Raw genomic sequence first — 20,814 nt, 5'->3', positions numbered from 1 at the left:
AAAAAAGAACTCAAACTTCTTTTGACACTTCCAGGAAAAAAAATTAAAAAATAGAACAAAAAAACAACTCCCACATTTTACATTTTCGATATCCATCCACGTTATTTTTTTAAAAACAATCTATAATTATTAAATAAATTAATAAAAAACATAAAATATAAAAATTACAAATATCCAATGTTTATCACGTTATTTACAAAAAAAAAAAGAGCTCAAATATCTGTAACTTAAATAAATTAAAAACATATATACAAACTAAAAAAATTCAATACAAAAAAAGACCTCAAATATCTATAACTTAAATAAATTAAAAACATATATACAAACTAATAAAATTCAATTCCAAGCATTGATCAATAATTTTGTTCAAGAGTTCCAAATGTGTTTCATTTTCTTAGAAACAATTATTTTATTATTTCTCTTCATATATTGATTGTTTAAAATAAGTAATGTCATACATGAAAACATATGTTGCATTTGAGATTTACATATTTATATTTAATTTAATTGTCGGTACATATACTATGTTTAATTCATACAATTATTTTATTTTATAATTAAGTACCCTTCTTTTTCTTCAATTTTTTTTTTTTGAAGAAACAATTTTTATGTTAACAAATATCATTATAAATTTTACTCAAATAATAATAAATGTGGTTTATTCTTTTAAAAAATTGACTAACATTATGTAATTGTATGTTAAATTCATTATGCAGATAAATATGCGGTCTCCTCTAAATTTGCGCTGTAGTGATCGTTTGGCCATGCAAAATGCCATAAATGAATTTGAAACTGTACCGCATAAAAAGGGTTTACCAATAGAAAATTTTACTAATTGGAAAATCAAAATATGTCGAGCAATGCAAAAATTAGGGGAAAAAATAAGTGAAAAAAAATTGATGGAAACAATATTAGACATTTTACCATTGAGCTGGAATGAAGTAAACGAAACAATTTTTCAAAAGCATGAAATCAAAGATGCCTCAGACTTAATGAATGCTTTAATGGAAGAGGAGTGTGAAGTTCATCCTCTATGGATTGAACTTGAGCAAGAGCGGAGAACTCCAAATTTGATGGTACGAGAGCATATGTTACATAAAGAGCCACTGTTTTATAAGCTTAGGAAAAAAGGTTTCCAGCCCCACATTGTAATATTAGTTCATGTTATAGTTAACACACTTCCAACCTCATAGCCTATTCAAGAGATTCATGAAAAAAATTAAAAAAGACTTTCCAGACATGAGAGCATTGATAATTATGTTGGAGGAAATTGAAAATGATATGATTTGTTTACAAGCATTGGGTGAAGTGGAGCAACGCATTGGTAATGAAAATATTAAAGTGGAACAACAACAACAGCAACAACAAAATAATGGTGGTGAAGAGAATGAAGTGAAGCAACAACCCAAAAATGAGGACAATTAAATCAACACTCCTCATAAGGTAATATATCTATATATATATATATATATATTTTTTTTTAAGTTTGTTTGTATGTAAAAAATGATAACAAAAAAATGTTAACACTTTTTTATTTTACCGGTACTTTTTGGAACATTTGGACATGATGAGCGACATCTATTGAGTTTTAATTTATCAAATATAGACAGATTTGATTTATGACATTTGGTTTATTATTAGTTTTTTTAGCATATATATGTTTTATACAGTAGGTTCATTGAGAAATATCTTATTTATTGTTAATATATATTATTTCATTAGTTAGAAATCAAGTTTATTGTTTTAAGAAAAATAACTCAATTGGATGATTTAAATATTTTATAAATATTTGCTTTGAAATATTGTCTTCACTTATGAAATTTGAAAAGATATCTCTATGCATTATGATTATAATTTTATGAGTAAATTTAAAAATTAATGCATTATTAAAAAATTTACACATTATTAAACCAATCCGGTGCATAGCACGGATTTACCACTAGTTTATTTTTTATTAGAATGTAACAAATTAGTGAGTTAGGTTGACACAATGAGGCGATCCTTCCATAAACGTATATAAAATAAAATAAAATAATAATAATATATAAATAAATAATTTATATTAAATTTGTATACAGAATGATATAGCTCAATTTGAATCTGTTAACTTTAAAACAAAACACTAAGGTGCCGTTTGGTAACACTTACGTTTTCAGTTTTCTGTTTATATTTACAAAAATTTTAAAAACTCAAATAAAAACTTGTTTGGTAAAATTTTTGATTTATAAATCAATGGTCTCAGTTTATAAATTTAGCCAAAAAATGAAAACACAAAAAATGTGTTTCTATTTTGAGTTTTCAGTTTTTTTTTTATCACCCAACATTAGCCACCACCCGCCACCATATTCCACCACCATCTTCCGCCACCACCACCCACCTTCCACCACCACTTGCCACCACCACTCACCACCCACCTGCTACCACCACCCACCACCCGCCACCACCACCCACCACCCACCTGCCACCCACTCGCCACCACCACCTACCCCTCACCGCCGCCGCTACCACCACCACTACCACCCATTTGTCATCCACCCGCCACCACCCACCACTTACCACTACCATTCACTGCTCGCCACCACCACCCGCCACTTACTTGCCACCACCACTCACCACTCACCTGCCACCACCAGCCACCCACCATCACCAGCTACCTGCCACCCACCCGCCGCCATCACCACCACCACCACCATTACCCACCACCCACCCGCCACCCACCTGCCACCATCACCAGCACCACTACCCACTCGCTATTACTTACCACCCGCCACCGTCACCCACCCACCCACCACCACCACCACCACCATCCACCTGCCACCACCACCTGCCACCCACCACCACCACCACCACTACCACCACCACCTACTCGCTACCGTCTACCACCCGCCACCGTCACCCACCCACCCACCCACCCACCCACCGCCACCACCACCCTCCACCACCTGCCATCCGCCACCCACTTGCTACCACCACCACCACCACCACCACCGCCGCCCACTCCCTACCACCCATCACCCGCTACCGTCACCCACCCACCCACCATCACCACCCACCCGCCGCCACCACCACTACCACCATCACCCACTTGCTACCACCCGCCACCCACCTGCCACCACCACCTGCCACCCGCCATCACCACCACCACCACCACCTCCCACTCACTACCACCCACCACCCACCACCACGAGCTACCCACCACCCACCGTCACCACTTTCCACAACTGTCTTCCGCCGCCACTTACCGCCACTTGCCATCAGTTTTCAGTTTATATTTCCAAAAATTTAAAAAACTGTCATAAAAACTTGTTTGATAATTTTTTTGGTTTATAAATGGTTGTCTCAGTTTATAAATTTGAGGAAAAAACATAAACTCAAAAAATGAGTTTACCTTTTCAGTTTTCAATTTTTTTTTTCAATTAATTTTTTTCAAATAACTTTTTTTTCAATTATTTTTTTCAAATAAATTTTTCCCAATTAATTTTTTTTTCAATTATTTTTTTAATTAAGTTCTTTCAAATAATTTTTTTTCCAATAGTTTTTTTTAATTAATTTTTTTTTCAATTATGATGTGTGTGATCCCATTGTCATAAATAATAAAAATAAATATAAATATAAATATTTGAGGCCTGAACAAACATATTTTTTAGTTTATGTTTTTAAACTTTTTTAAACATTTTATTCAAACCAAACGCGTTTGTAATTTATGTTTTTCTTAAAATAAACAAAACCAGTTTATAAAATTTTTGTAAACATAAACCAAAAACGTAAACGTTACCAAACGCTACTTAAGAAAGATAAGTTTATTGACAAAAATGAAATTGTCACGTAATTTTTTTAAAATGATTTTTATATATGAATAGAGTTTTTTAAAATAAATAAATAAATAATAATGGTCAAACTTCACTGTACCTCCTGTGGTTTGGATCATGTGTGGTTTACCTCTCTGATGTTTAGAAATGACTATATAACCCTTACGTGATTTATAAACTGAAGTGCATCATTGAACATTTCGTTTAACTTAACAGCAAGTGCGACATGACAAATATTAAGGGATCATACGCTGATTTTCAAAGTTCAAAGGGGTAAATCGCATATAAAATAAAATATCAAGGTTAAAGTGTACTTTGTCTTTCAAACAAATGACGAAAATACATGAGTCATGGGAGTCAAATAATTAGACTTACTAGTTGGCAAATGAGGCACATCCAAACCCATCCAAGATGGGCCAAACTTAGCAAGCCCACTAAGTTCAAACAGTTTATTGTCGAGTAAATCCAAAGAATGGCCGAAATACATTTCGAGTACAAGATGTAGAGTTAGTGTTGGGGCTGAATAAGTAAGGGCGCTCAGCATAATGATCCACTTTAAGTAGGCTCAAGCTGTCCATTTCTAAAAGTATAGTAAGGGTGTAGGTTCTGATATGACAATGATGAAAGCCACAAGAGAAAATATTTAGGAAAATGTCCATAAAAAGAGAGTAATGGTGAATGGAAAGGTATGTTTACACTTTAAGAAGTGCAAGGACTTCTTCCTCTCTTCAAAAATACTGACTTACTCATCGGAGGGTTAATTTCAGTACACCGACTGGAATACTTTCTTTTTTCAGGTATTGGAGCGAGAATCTTTCAAGAACTTGTTTGAAATTAAAGAGTATTGTAAAACCATCCTCACATGGGTATTTTAAACCTCTTTTATTAAATTGTTAATAAATTTAATGGTATATTTTATAAAAAAAATTATGTAATTATTTTTAAATATTACGGTGTAAACCGCACGTGGTCCTACTATATAGGTAAAGGGCAGTTCGTCGAAAAAAATAAATAAAATGAAAGGAGGCCCATAGCTCGACATAAAAAATATGCCCATGGGCCTTGAGTTACAACACAACCCATTGAACACACGAAGGTTCGTTGAGCTGACTCAGTGGAGTGTCATCTTCTTAGAAACCCTAGAACACTGAACACTCTGATTCTTCTCGATCCAAACCCTAGAACTCTCTCTCTCTCTCTCTCTCTCTCTCTCTCTCACACACACACACACACACACACACACACGCACACACACACACACACACACACACACACACACACACATCAGATCGTTGAAAGAAATATGCCTCCGAAGTCAGCTAAATCGAAGGAAGCACCTGCCGAGAGGCCTATCCTTGGCCGATTCTCATCTCACCTCAAGATTGGGATTGTAAGCTCTCTCTCATTTCTCATTTATCGCTGAATTTGGTTGTGAGAAATTGTTGAAAGCGAAATGAAAATATATATTATGAAAAAATTAAAAATCTTGCGTTAGTTGCTGAGAATTACAGGTCTTGAAAGGTACTAGAATTTCTACTTTTAGCTTTGTAATTTAATTATTTATTTATTTTTGAAATTGTATTGAGTTTAGTGCTTCACATTCTAGTTTCTTGTAGGATTAATCCTTATTTCAACTGTGAAAATTGCAAATCAGTGGTAACTTCACAAAATCTTTACAAATTCATGAAAAAGTTTATAGTTTTAAATATTAAAGTTAGTAAAGTTTACCACTAATTTGAATTTAGTTTGAAAACATGTACTGATTTTCAATTTTCCCTTTGTTTAACTGAATTCATTTGATGATTTTTTTTCTTTCTTTCTTTATTTTCCCCCTAAGTTCTTTGGAAAATTTGTGGTTTGATTGGCCTGTTTCTATAAACTGAACTTTTTTGGGTTACCTTTTCAATGTGCAGAAGGAAGGTGAAATAGTCCTGTACAATTTGCTAGTTTCTGAACTGCACTGTAAATAGTCCATAAATAAATTGGCACTAAAATCATCATGTAAAATTTTACAATCGTTTGGAACTTTTTGAACTTTGTGGATTTTCACTGTATTTTTTGAATGCAATACCATCTATGTGTATAAATGCTTGGTTTCATGGGCCCACCTTTAAAATCTTATACCATTGTATTGGTTACACATTAGTTGGTATCTGAATTTGGTACTTAAATTTGGTCGCGGTAGTTTTATTGTTAGGAATCCCCTAGAATTGGAATGGTAGCATTTGTTTTTACACGGCATGTAAATGTAGGAACCTCACCTGAAACATTTGTGAAAATGGGCAGCCTAGTTAAGAGGTTTGAATGGTCTCATTCCAAAGAAACCTAAAAACGATCAAACAGTTCAAAATATGATATATGCACTATTTACCTTATCACCTATATTGAAGATGATATATATATTACATTGCAATGTTGTGTGCATAGGGCCTTGATCCCTTTCTAATTGAAGAAGACACCCTAAGATGTCCTAATATTTTGTAAACCTCAATTTTGTCAATGTGTTTGAAGGTCTGTAGTACTGGTTGGAAGGGGATGTTAACAGGGATATTATTTTTTATTTTGTTTTGGGCATCTTGGAGTGTTTAGATGCTCTGGGCCTGTTGATGTTACTCAATTGGATATGAGTTTCTAAGAAAGAATTTACAGATGCACCAGACCCTAAAATTTCTGGAAATGTAATTGAAACATCCCTCAAACTATTTAGGGCTGTTGCATGTTTAACAAAATTTGAATGCCTTGTTATGTTTTATACATAATTTGAGTAATCCCTTGTCGCAAAGGTTTGCATTGTGCATAATGGAATCCATTGTTAGTGTCACATCACAGTCTTACAGATGGTTTTGAAAATTTGAGACTACACATTTCAGAAATTTGTAGTACTAGTAATTTTAATCAGTGTCCTGTGTGGTAAAATGCTCAAATTACCTTTCATTTGTGACTAAACATCCAAGCATTCTTACTGCATCAAATTGTTTAATGGTGCAACACCTCAAACTGAGTTGACAACATTGGCTTTTGTAGTTCCAAGCACTTGCCTTTCTTTACTGGTCACATCAGGAATATACTTAAGTTGCATTATAATCTAAATGCTGAGCTTATTGTTCTTATTGATTGTATTTCAGGTTGGATTGCCAAACGTGGGCAAATCTACTCTTTTTAACACACTCACAAAGTTGTCCATACCAGCGGAGAACTTTCCCTTTTGTACCATTGAGCCCAATGAGGCACGAGTTAATGTTCCTGATGAGCGATTTGAATGGCTTTGCCAACTGTACAAGCCAAAGAATCAGGTTTATGACTAGACTTTTAAACTGTAATGTTTCAATTACAGATGTTGTGCGCTTTTTAAACCAGAATATTGTAGAGATCTGTAATAGTTCTACATCATAAAGTATTTTTGGTTTGCTGATTTTAATAGTGTATTTCTTTCCTGACTTATTTTGTTTTTGGACAGGTATCAGCTTTCTTAGAAATTCATGACATAGCTGGACTTGTTCGAGGTGCTCATGAAGGACAAGGATTGGGGAACAGTTTTTTGTCTCACATTCGTGCAGTTGATGGCATTTTTCATGTTTTACGTGAGATGCTCATCTTTTTTGTACAGTTCCCTATATTTGTTCTTTTGCTATTACATCTAATCATCTTGGTCATTATTTTCAATGAGTTTCTGTAATACATATTTGAGGAGTCAAAACATAGTATTCTTTTCTTCATTCATGCCATATAGTTATTATCGTCCGTCTGTTGTTTTTATTATTTTCTGTTTATATTTATCCATATTTGTTGAACATAATTCTTCTTGTTCTATTTCAGTGTTAGATTTGTTTAAACACATTAATGAACTGGAATTTGGACTAGTTTATACTCCCTCTCTCCTATTTTATGCATCTGCCTTTCCATTTTTGGCAGTCCCATTTATTGAAGACATGGATGATCTGAATTTTGGAGTAGTTTATGCTCCCTTGTCATCCTATTCTGTCTCTCACTATCAAATTTTGCTAATCCTGTCTTATTTGTCAAAAATCATGAATTTTCCATATTACCCTTCTTGAAATTTATATTTGAGGTGAAAAGTGAATCGAGGCAATAAGGCCTAAACACAGGGCGACGAGACGAGACAGTGGCTTCATCAAAGTGAGGCAAACAGTGAGGATATATTTTAAAAAAATAGATAACATAAACAAAAAAAAGCTCAATAATTACACAAAGTATGATGCATCCAACAGTCCAAATATTAAATATTCATAAAAAATAAAACATCCTACAAAATTTAAGATTCCAAATATCAATGTCCAACAAAACTAATATTTCAAATGTTTAACATTTGGAAGCATAAAAAAGAAAAAGAATTGATCAACTATTCAACAAATAATTTTATCCCCAGCAGTGGCCACAATATCTCTTGCTTTGCCAAAAGAGTATTCAACTTGGTTGAAGTTGCCTTGAGGCCTTGAGGCTTTGCCTGACCTTGCTTTTCTCTCATAAGTCTTCACTAAGGTGTGCTTTTCAAAATACTGTATTCAAGTCCAATCCTATTCCCAAAAGAGTTACTCAAATAGAATAGAGGCATCTTTGTAAATCTCTCATTTAATGCCTGCATGGTCAACCATGACACAAAATGGGATGGAGCAAGTATCATATAAGCTTTGTTGTCTAATTTTCTCATTGGACCAATGATTTTTTTTTCCTATACTTGCTTAATAAGCCCTTATGGTTTCAATCCCTGTATACTGCTATATAAGTCATCTGGATTCAAAGGAGCGTGAATGGTTTCAGTAGTTTATATCTTGTAGCTATTTCTTTTGCTAAGACATTGCCTTACAATTTCTCGATGTTATTCTTACTGAACAATTTTGTTGTTCCTAGTTATTGTGTTGGGTGCCGCTGCAATAATTTTGGGGATTAATTGGGAACTCGCTTTGATTATCTGCTCTACAGCATCAACTTGTTCATTTATCAAGTGTTACCATCAAATAATTCACTTGTACTATGTATTTTAGGTGCATTTGAAGATCCAGATATCATTCATGTTGATGATATTGTGGATCCTGTGAGGGATTTAGAGGTTATTACTGAAGAATTACGGCTTAAGGTATGGTTTATGCTGGATTTTGATCATGAGTTTTGTATAGAAAGCTCCAGTTTTGATTACATGTGCCATTTTCTTGTGTTAAGGAGCATTTAATTGTGCAACTAAGCATAGCTAGTAAATCTTTCTGTTGGTGATGGTGGCAAATTAGTTATGATGTCAAGTGGAATATCAATATGGCTATGTTGTATTTGTGGACTTGATGAAAGTTAGGAATGAACTCAAGCATGTGTAGACATTAGAGCACATGAGGGGTTTGACTTTGATGTGATGTATAAAATGTATTTTACATGATTCACACACAGGCAACAACTCCTCACTAAAATCTCTTTGAAGTTTTTGTTCCTGTCACGTGCCATGTCAAGTGCAACTTCAAGTTTACTAAGGGCCCGTTTGGAAAGTGGCTTTTTGGCTATAATATGAGGTGAAAAACCGATATGTTTAGGAAGAACTTTTTGTTTTGTTTTTTTGTTTTTTTTATGGGAAAACATGGAAAAAGTAGAATGGAAGGGAACGAATCTTATCCAAATAAAACTTGTTCTAGATTATCATATTCATTTCTCTTCTATTCTATTTGAATTCAAGTCTAAAATAGAAAAATGTTTTTATTAATTCAATATGTTACCAATAATCCCTCGTTACTGCTCAACGGAGAAGTAACAGGTAGGGATGACAGGATTTGAACCCGTGACATTTTGAACTCAAAACAAATGCGCTACCAAGCTGCGCTACATCTCTTTAATTGGTTTACTGTCTCATTGTTTTTTTTTTTTTTTTTATGAGCACTTTTTGACTTTTTGGCTAAATAGCGGCTTCCCAAATGGACCATAAGCAAGGAAGAGGGAAAGATTGGGTCACTTTTTCATTGGGATTTCAATTTGGTTTTGTGGTAGCCGTATAAATGGTACACAGTTGAGGGAGATTGGCCTTGACTTCTGATAATTGGTCTAGTTCATATTAAAATATGAGCATTTTGCCTTGTTTGCATTGCATGCATTGCATTACAATCTTATGATGGTTTTTAGTCCTCATCCAAGTGATTTATGATCTCCTTTGATGACCTTGTCTTCCATGCTTTATGCAAGTTAAGGACCTTGAATTCATGGAAAGGAAGATTGAGGACGTTGAAAAGAGCATGAAGAGGAGCAATGACAAGCAGTTGAAGATAGAACTTGAATTGTGCCAAAGGGTTTGTGAATTATTTGTTTTGGACAATTGTTTTGCTTTTATCTGCAATTTTTATTTGTTGTCATAATAGTCACAGGTGTAGTGCATACTGATCCATTTTCTCCATTGAAGTATTTGAAATATTAATGATACTACATAACACTCATATAATCATACACCCAATTCAATGCAAATTAATTGTAATTTTTTTAATAAATGACAATTACATGACACTCATCAAGTGCTTTTATGCTTTTATCACATTTCCTTTTGACTTCTATGGTTTATGATTGAATTTTGTTGATGCTCAATGTGATTGAACAAGCTAACCATAGTATAATGACTTATACTAGAATTCGTAACTGTTCCATAAAAGAATTATGGCTTTATGCATGTTTTTTAAAATTTGGTAAGTCTTCCCTTGCATTGTTAGTTGTATCAGATTGCATGTATGTCCAGTTTGTCAGGTTACTTTTTGTGCCTTTCCACATTTCTTATATAGTATGCTTGGTTTAGTACCCATTGGATGGGGATTTGGGTATGGTAGATTGAGTATACACCTAATCTTTGGCATAATTTGCACAAAGTTGCTACCCTCAATCTTGAATCCACAACCTCAAAGATTAGTATACCGGGTTTTAATTACTGAACCAGTTCCCACTATCCACATTTTTGTTGTAAGAAAATTTTATTAACAAAAGAAAGTGCCGCAAAAGGGTTTTTTTTTTCTTTTTTTTCGGTACTATCCGTATAGGTTTTTATTTATTTATTTTTTAAATGTCATTGAGGAATTTATGAATAACCTGTTGAATTTCTTTGTCTTATGAATTAAAAGCGTGATTCCAATTTTTTTGTTAGATAAACCATTGAATGGGTAATATGTTGCATATATGAGGAACAAAAATTAATTACTCAGGTTAGTTAATTAAGAAATTGTAGCCCTGCAGTTCATTTTCTGAATGAAACAAAATAATATATATATATTTTGTATCTTTCCCACTATATACTCTCTCTCTCTCGCAAAATGTTTCTCAAGAAAATAGGTAGACGCCGTTTTATGGAAAATGCTATACAAAATAACAAATTTTATTATTAGGGAGGTGAGAGATGGAGATGTGCGTATCACCTCCAATGCTTTGAAGCTAATATTTGGTTTGTCTTTTACCTTGACATTTTTCATGTTGGCATTGCTTTTGTCAGATTTTTTTTTAAAGGGTAGCTTAACCAATATTCTATATTTACTGAATTGGGCCGCCTTTTTTGCAACTCTTTATCTAAATAGCTTTATGGCATTATGTATAAAGATTAAAGATAATAAATGGTCTCTTTTGTTTTGCTCAATTTTTTTTTTCTTCTTGATGACCTTGAGGTTCTAATACTGCTAAAAGGAAGTATGTGCAAGATGCATATGAAATAAAACTATGGATCAGCCAAAATGGGAAACAGGTCTACACAAGGGCTGAACTGTAAGAAGGGGATCTATCTTGAGCCATTAATTGCATAAGGCATGAGATAATTAGAGAAAGCATTTTTAAGACTGCCACTTAAAATTTTGATTCTTAAAATTAAATAAATGTATCTCATGTAATGAAATAGTACACTTTTTGTTGAACACTTTCATTACCCATGAAATTTTATTGGACTCTATATGATGAGAATAGACAATATTAATGAGAAGAGCTCTTGTATGCCATTTTTGCTGACTCGTACACAATTTGACACATGGAACCATGATTTGAATAATTGTGGATAAGTGCATCACATTTAATATAGAGGTAATCGAAAAGGAAAAATAGGATTCACGTAGCTGACCCCAAGTAGCTGGAACACGGCTTTGTTGAGTTGAATTGAGTTGTCAAAAAGGCAAGAAATTGAATGACCTTGTTTCCACAGGTCAAAGCATGGATAGAGCAGGGAAAAGACGTCCGTCTAGGTGAATGGAAAGCTGCTGATATTGAGATACTAAATACTTTTCAATTGCTCTCTGCCAAACCTGTTGTTTACTTGGTAAGTTATCTGTTCATTCTATTTATATTAAAAAAAAAAAAAGAAAAAAAAAAAGAAAAAAAAACAAAGGTGTTATCTGCTCATTATGACAAGAATAGTTTCCGGCTGACCACTATATCCGTCAACCATGCTTGTAGCATAAGCCCCATTATTGGGAAGTAGATGGAGGGGTGCTTCTAGCTTTTGGTTTTTGATTATTGTTGGCCTAGGTTTGGGCTAGCATCTTGCCTTGGTAGAGGTCCAGGTTGAGACTGAGTCACAGTCGACTTGTGGCGCTTGGCGCCTTACCGCCTTCACTACTACCTATGGGTTTTGGTGAGATGGTAAGCGCTTGATCCTACAATTAACTTTCAGCTTACAAAAAGCTACACCAAACAGGCCCTTGTCTAATTAAGTTTTAGGTTGATTTGGATTTTTTTTAATTTTTTTTTTTTTGTGTGTGTGTGTGTGTGTTAATTTTAGTTTATTATTGCTATTAATCAGATTTATTATGTTTTGTTGATATTTAGGACTCGAGAGTATTTTAGTAAATTTTTGTATTTGTTGGACATGGGCTGTAATATGGGTCCATGGGCCTTCTTTTAGATCAAGTTATGACTGAAATATAATGGATTTATTTGTTGAACATTAAGCAAAGAGGTAATTTGAAGATTTTGCACTAATTGAATGCTGTGTATAATTATGACAAACACCCAATGGACAGTCCATCAAGTCTTGAAGAGAGAATGAGTTCTTGATACTCTGCTTCCTTATTTCCTTTTAGCAATATGTCTTGGAATTAGGCTCTTCTGGTGAAACCAACAAATATTGCAAATCTGCATCATCCTCATGCCCCATCATGACAGTTGAGGTTTTTATAAGATGATTCTGTAAATGAAATTCTAGTGACAGCTCATAGCCAGAATTTTCTCTTATGTCAACATTTGTTCTTTTGTCATGTTGGTGAAGTTGTGATTATGACCATAAAGCACACAATTTGGGCTATAATCCTATTGTTAGAAATGAAGTAGAATAGGAAAATAAATATTCCTAGACATTTTTTCATTTTTCTCATAAACAGTTTTAATCACATGGTTTGTAAATTTTGTGGTTTTTGTGGGGCTTCAGTTTTTCCCCTTTCTTTTTCAAATGAAACTCGCTATTCATCACAAAAGGGAATTTGGTGTGATTATGGATTTTGACCAGTATCATGCATATGCAATGCAGGTTAACATGAATGAAAAAGATTATCAGAGAAAAAAGAACAAGTTTCTACCTAAAATTCATGCTTGGTGAGTTCTATGCCATGTTAGTATTATTTCTGCCTCTTTTTATGCACATGTGTTAAACTCCATGTGTGATGCACCAGAGACCTAGAAAACCCAAGAACTGAACCAACATAACCTCTATGGGTTGGGTTGGGTTGGTTTTTTCAATACATTGGTTCGGTGGTTTAGGGTCTAAAAATAATGAACCCAATCAGATTGGTTTGGTTCTAGTGGAGAACTGGTTTGATTCTGGATTTAGTGCTAACTCTAACCAAACCAACCCATGCACACCCCTATATGCGCATCTGTCTAGGTCATAAGGAAGAATAATCAATAAATTGGCAGTTGAAAAATGTAAAGACTAGAATACCATTCACAATCTTTGAGCAGGAGAGAGTTGTTTAATACTTGTCAAAGAATGTGGTGTAATAGGATACTTATAATTGAGTTATATCTGCAGTGTTAAATTTTCATGCTTGGATTTGTTGTTTAAACTCCTACGGTTTTGAATTTTAATGCTTGTACTTGTTGGTTAAAGTCAGTTACATATTCTTGTGTCACCTCAACAGATTGAATACACATTTGAGACACCCTCTTCCTCTCGAGTAAAATGGTTGACTAGTTACAGTTTTTTTAGGATTGTTTTGGAATTAATATAGTTTATGGTTTTTGACAGAGCCAACTAAGACCAATTCATGTTGAACCCAATTGACTTATGAGTGAGATGTTTGGATAGATGTTGCTTTCTACAACATGTCAATTTGGTATCCATGTTCTATTATTTGGTTATATGATTTTGTATATTAACCTTTTTTCGCTGTTTGTTCCTTGTCAATCAACAGAATTGAAACTATAAATGGAGAAGGTTATTTGCAGCTTTTACAGAATAGGCTTTGATTAATTATTACTGTCTCTCGTGTCTAGGTTGTGGAAATCTGCCTTTCTTATGGGATAGATGCCATCTGAATCTTCCAAACTGCTTTTGTATTTAATATACCTCCTGCTTTGGCACTGCCTTTGTAAGACCTAAACATGAACCATGCAGGGTTGATTGTTGGACAGCAGTACTTTGAAGTACTCAAAACTCCTATTGTTTGGTTCTCAAGTCAGTTGTCCAGTCTTCATGGTCTAGACCTTCACTCAGCTATTTTATTTGACCAGACTGCATGTAACACATTTAACACTTGGAGAGTCTTTCTGCATACTATGATGCAGAAAGAAATTGACCTTAAGTATCATTTCTTGGTTGTCTAAGGAAGCTTTTTGACCTACTTAATTGCATCCGTCTGTAATGGGTTAATGGTGTTGCCATTCAATTACCTTTTTGCTCTCCCTTATGTAAGCTACAAGTGAATTTAATCTCTTTTTTATTTTTCCTTCTTTTTTCTGTTTTTTATTATTATTTTTTATTTTTTATGTACTTTTTTTTGGCTTTTATTTATTATTATTTATTTTAAATAAAGATTTGTTTTGCTTCAAATTTTCTAGGGTGCAGGAGCATGGGGGTGAACCAATTATCCCTTTCAGCTGTGTGTTAGAGAAAAATCTTGCTGATATGCCAGAAGATGAAGTTGCAAAGTATTGCGAGGAGAACAAGTTGCAAAGGTTAGTCCCAACATTGGGAACTCCTTACCAACATGGATTTCTGGTTGGTTGAAATGTTGTGGAGCTTCTACCATTTTACGGAATAACAATGATCTAGAAGATTATGTCTTTGCAAAACATAAACAAATTTGGGAATTGATGACTGCAAATTCGTGTGTTCATTGTAAACTTTTGTGTGGTGCCAATGTTAGTGTACTGTGTAATTTCTTTGCTTAAACAACAAACTGAACCACTTTGTCACATTGGACATGATGGGCAAAGTATTGGTGCTTTTGTTTACCTTTCATGAGCTGGAGAGTGGTTTTGCTCTGACTGAAGATAAACTCTAGCTGGCTTCAGTTTGAAGGACCGGTCTAATGCTTTCTTTGTCAATCATCATTCACAGCAATTTTTTGCTGCCTTGCAGTCAATCAAAACGTTCTGATAATTGTTGTTTACTCTTACATCCTTTTTTAATTTCTTCAAAAACTTTTAAAAATAGGGAAAGATATAAATGAAATTTCTAGACTTCAAAACATTACAAAAGATTCAAAACAAAATATTTCTGAATGTGGGGTGCATTAGGGAAATATCAGAAAGTAATTCTCCAGATCTGTTTATTCTGCAATTCTGGTTTCCAGAAATGCATTTGAAGCAATATATGAAAGCAATTTTTCTGTAAAGTTTTGATGTTTTCATAATTGCCAGTATGTCGTACAGATTAAACTCACAAAATGAAATAATTATCCCTTGGTTTATAATTTCCAATCATCATTGCATCCTTTAATTAGTTAGAATGTGACAGTGAAATGACCTTCTAAATATTTACTTGCTTTATGTTTTCTGTGTTTTCTTTCCTTACAAATGATTATCCTATAACTCAACCATGTTGTTGGAATTCAAGTTGAGAATTGTGATGCTAAATAGTGTTAAAACTACCCTGTATACACACACATATATGTATATGGATGTATGGATGTGCAGAACAAAATCAATTTCTTATAGCGCTTTTTCCATTTGAGTAATGCTAGGGATCATAAAAAAAAATATGAAATGGTTCATGAAGATTCTCCACCCTTGGATTACGCACACAATAAAACACCACACACTAATCAAAAATGAAAAATCTTCACGAAGCATTTCATGATATTTTTTTCATGATCTTTAACATCACTCTTTTTCATTAACCATCTTCAAGTTCAATGTACGATCAAAATTATAATTATGTTTTTGCTGTGTTTTGCCATATAAATATTAACCTTTTGTTTTCACTTCATAATAGTTTTCTTATATATATATATATTTTAAAAAAACTGGTGGAAAAAGAGTCTAGAATTCTGATTTATTGAATGAAATCTAGATTTTATTAATGTCTGAGCTATCCTGAACTGGCTTTGCTACAGTGCCCTAACAAAGATCATAAAGACTGGATTCTCAGCAATTAACCTCATATACTTTTTCACAGCTGGCCCTGATGAGGTAATATATTTACCTGAATAGTTCCTGTTCCTGTTCAGTTCTTTTTGTTTCTTTGTTTCTATAGAGTTTGCTGGAAGCATTGCTTGCACTTTGTTGCCGTTAACTGCCTTGCATGAGTGATGATCCTCATCCCTTTCTCCTTCTCCCTTCCAAGAGAGAGAAACTGAGAGTGCGAAGTTGTACCTGTCTAAATCAACTCTCGTCTTCAAATAAGTCAATCTCTTAGGCTGTGTTTGGATCATGGATTACGAAGGGAAGGAAAAGTGAACGAAATATAAGTTTTTTTTTTCTTTCACTTTTCCCGTCTCTTTTCCTTTCGTTTTGCAAATCCTTTCTCAAATTCATGATCCAATCACAGCCTTAGTTTTTGAAAGAGAGTGAATTGCTGCAGACAAATGATTAATGATTTATTTCTGAGCTTCATTTTCCCCTCAATTCTATTACTTAATTCTTCATTCTTGGATCGGATTCTGTGCATTTTAGTTTTCAGTTCATGTTCCACATTATTGCCCCAAGGGATGCGGTACATTTCCCAGACATAACATCAAAATGCTTGTCCTTGTACAACAGCGCACGTATCCTTTATCTATCTTGGGTGACTTATTTTTTACAAAAGCACCATAAGTGGTCTTTTTTTTTTTTTACTGATAATGCTTCTTGCACTTGCATGGATGTGTCTTTCCAATTATTACTGACTTACAAGTTACAACACTGCTTGGATGATTTTATAATTGAATGTGACTGTTTAACTTCTCTTTTCTTTTTTTTTGCAGGTGAAATGTTGGCAAATTCGACGGCAGACAAAGGCTCCTCAGGCTGCTGGGACGATTCATACTGATTTTGAGAAAGGGTTTATCTGTGCTGAGGTAATTCCTTCAACCGTTTTTTCCCTCTTTTAAACTGTCTACATTTTGTTGTCTTATTGGTTTTTTCTCTTTCATGATATTTTAAGAAGTTGCATTGGCAGTTCATTGATTTTTTTTTTTACTCTTTACTTTCTGTTGTTTCTTTATGAGGATTCAGAATTGACATCTAGGAATATCTTCCAATATGTTTACATAATATGTTTGCCAGTGAGACTACTTGAAAAACTTTGCATGGAATAAAACCAATGTGATTGTAATATATTGCTCTCCTTAAAATGCTTCAAAGTGCATAATCCAGTGTTGTTTTGTTCTGTTTAAAAGATGAATTCCTTGTTATCATCTTAAAAACACCAAATAATATTGTTGGTTTGTAGCTTTTCATCTCTTCTATTTGATACTTCTGTGGAACTGCTAGAAAGTGCTAACTTTGAATTTGTGACAATAATCAGGTGATGAAATTTGAAGATCTGAAGGAACTCGGCAGTGAACCGGCTGTTAAGGTGTGCTTTAATTCAATACTTAACTAAATAATGGTTACATTTTCGTGTCCTATGCCATTTGTTTGACGATTTGCAGATATAGCTATTGTAACTCTCTTTTTATTTTTTTAACTTTTTTTTGAACTCGTCTAAATATGTTACTTTGCAGGTCTTGTTTAGACTAGATGATCCTTAAAAAAAATTAAAATAGATTTTTTTGATAGGTCAATATAGAACACCCCCCCCCCCCCTCCAAAAAAAAAAAAAAAGGCCCTGTTTGGTAGCGCCGTGGGAAAGTGCTTATAGCTTATGCTTTAACAGCTTATAGCTTATAAATATGAACATAAGCTGATTTCTGACTTATAAATTAAGCTTCTCCTGCCCCACTCAAAGAATAAGCTGATTTCTGACTTACAAAAAACTATAAGCTGCATTGTTAAGCTAAACCAAACACATCAAAATAGCTTAAATTAAGGTGAAAGCTGAAATAAGCTGAAAAAAAGCTGTACCAAACAGGGCCAAAGCCATTTTTTATAGGCTTTTTCAATGAAATTTGGCTTATTTGTCTTTGTGATTGAATTTTTTTTTTTATTTTTGATTTTTAGGGTTGTCTAGTCTAGATGGACCTAAACAGTAAAAAACGTGCGACATAATTGAAAAAAAAAAAAATCGTTGTGCTGTGACCCTCATTAGTCCTATGCCTTCTGTAACTTGTTTATAAATTTAGCTTTCAATTCCTTCCCTTTATTATAGACCATTTACTTCTTCCATTAGTCCAACCTTTTTTGATTTTATTTTATTTATTTGCATATAATTTTTATTTTTTTATTTTTGCATAGGCTGCCGGGAAGTATAGACAGGAAGGGAAAACATATGTGGTACAAGACGGAGACGTCATATTTTTCAAGTTTAATGTTTCTGGTGGTGGGAAGAAGTGAGAGATATACACACATATTTAACCTATTCACGATGAATCTGATTGTTAAGTTTGAGTGTATGAATCCTCATCATTATTATGTGTAATTTTCTCCGTGGGGAAAAAGATCTGTACCTCGTTTTGCATTTGCAGAAAGTTTTGATTTGTGAGTAGATCCCCCGAGTAGAGTGGGATTTGTTGAATACTAGCTATGAACTCAAAACCAATGGTATATCTTTTGATTTCTTCATGATGATCACGTGGTTATGTTTTATTCGTTGAAGTCGTTTATGTGCTGGCTAATTTATGATCATTCTCGGGGTCTGATATGAACCGGTCTGATTGACCCTTTTCTTCAAAATTTGTAGTGATTTGTATTTTTGTAGTTATGAGTGATGGAACATTGCACCCGAAGCTTGATTTCGGCACTTTTCTGCTCTATTTTTTGCACTCTTTTATGTTTGATTTTACAAATATGCTTGTGTTGATAATTTCGAATTGAATTGACAAAATATTTTGGACTTGAAAGACCTTGTTGCCAAACTGTTCCAACCAAATGGTGGTTTCAGTATTAACTATCCCCCTTCCCTCAAACCCCTCTTCTCTATATTGCGTATCAAACATGAATGGTTTAGGACAGAGGTGGTAACTGAAAGTAGTTGTCGGCTGTTGTAGTTGGTGGTTGGCCATTAGAAGTTGGTCGACCATCACAAATGGAAGTGATTGCTGGAGGAAGTCAGACCACGGTGGTCAGAGGTGATGGTCGGTAGTGGTGATAAGCAGTGGGTGGTGGTTGGAGCGGATGAGAAAAGAGGTGATGGTCGGTAGTGGTGGTAGTGGTGATAAGCAGTGGGTGGTGGTTGGAGCGGATCAGAAAAGAGAAGGAATCAATACTTAGGCCCCGTTTGGGACTTACTTTTTTAGCCAATTAGTCAAAAAGTTACTAAATTAGCCAAAAAGCCAACAACTCATACCAAAAAGTCAAAGATTCTCTTTTCTCTCTACTTTTTGCACATCTTTTCGTAATTAGTCAAAAAGTCATCCCAAACATACAAGTTTTTTTTACCTACCTTTTTAGCCAAATAGCTAAAAAATTATTAAATTAGCATGTTCCCAAACGAGACCTTAGTTCCAATTGAGAGCGTCAACTAAGGGATTAAAAATGTTTCTCATGGTTTTCTGTCAACTAAGGGATTAAAAATGTTTCTCATGGTTTTCTGAAAATGAAAATAGGTTTTGAATTTTTAGAAAAATTGAGAAGAAAATTAAGAGGCATTTGTCAAAAAAGTATGTACATTTTTGTTTGGTCATTTTAAAAAACACACAGAATATGCTTAGTTAATTTTGTTTTCCTTAATAAATTAAAGATTCAGAAAAAGTAATAAAGGATCACAAATGAAACTCAGGTAAAGTATATTATAACTCTTCCTTTCCTTTCTACCAAACACAGCACTAGAGTAGAGAGTCCTTTAACTTATAATATCTTGAAACAAAGACATCTAGGTTGTTTTGGGAATTAGGAAAAAAGTTATTTTATTGGGTTTTTTGGCTTTTTTTTATTAAAAAAAAAAAATGCACAAAAGTAAAAAAATAATGTGATTCAAATAAATCAATAAATTAAATTTTATTTATTTATTTATTTTTCTAATTGCCAAAATAGGCCAAGAATCTTCGAGAACCATTTGATGAATGCATTTAATTTGGTTTCCAAATAAAGAAACTTTTGGACAACGTAAAAAGAGAGCCATCATCGTAAATGCTTATACAATGCACAAAGCTAGCCAGCAATTCTCCATCAGAGCTGATCTTGACTCTACATAAAAGTCACTTCCTGTGCCCTATTTTTTTTTTATTTATACAAATAACAATTTTGTAAAACAGTTAGTACATGACTTGTATTGACATTTGGTTTCAAACCTTGAGCCGCTCATGCGCTTCACCAACAGCTCTCCCATCGTTCTTTCTATGCCAGCTATGACCATCTTTGCGGAAATATGGAAGGACCCACTTGTTAAAAAGAAAAAGAGATCAACCTGTTAAAGAATCCAATCAGTGGAACCTGTTGAAGAATCCAACCTTAGCATGAATAATCAACCATATTAAGGACTACAACCTTGGAACAATAAAAAGAAAAAAGAAAACAGAAATGGCCCTACAAAAATAATTGA

The 20,814-nt window shown here is 33.8% G+C and overlaps 1 protein-coding gene across 1 annotated transcript; it reads left to right on the top strand.

The window, feature by feature from the left end:
- Positions 1–4,816: 4,816 nt before the first annotated feature.
- Positions 4,817–18,896, top strand: LOC114291600 (GTP binding protein). The gene is made up of 12 exons (XM_028235455.2): positions 4,817–5,199; positions 6,935–7,102; positions 7,267–7,390; positions 8,813–8,904; positions 9,992–10,090; positions 11,962–12,075; positions 13,282–13,346; positions 14,811–14,927; positions 16,310–16,385; positions 17,159–17,251; positions 17,701–17,751; positions 18,570–18,896. Exons 1-12 carry the CDS (start codon positions 5,113–5,115, stop codon positions 18,666–18,668), a joined length of 1,185 nt encoding a protein of 394 aa, XP_028091256.1. The 5' UTR covers positions 4,817–5,112; the 3' UTR covers positions 18,669–18,896.
- Positions 18,897–20,814: the final 1,918 nt, after the last annotated feature.

This window comes from Camellia sinensis, chromosome 9 (genome assembly GCF_055761805.1).
Source record: "Camellia sinensis isolate YWXY chromosome 9, ASM5576180v1, whole genome shotgun sequence".
In the NCBI taxonomy this organism is placed as follows: Eukaryota; Viridiplantae; Streptophyta; class Magnoliopsida; order Ericales; family Theaceae; genus Camellia; species Camellia sinensis.
The sequence above is the reverse complement of the archived record's forward strand: the minus strand, read 5'-3'. Positions and strand labels throughout refer to the sequence as shown.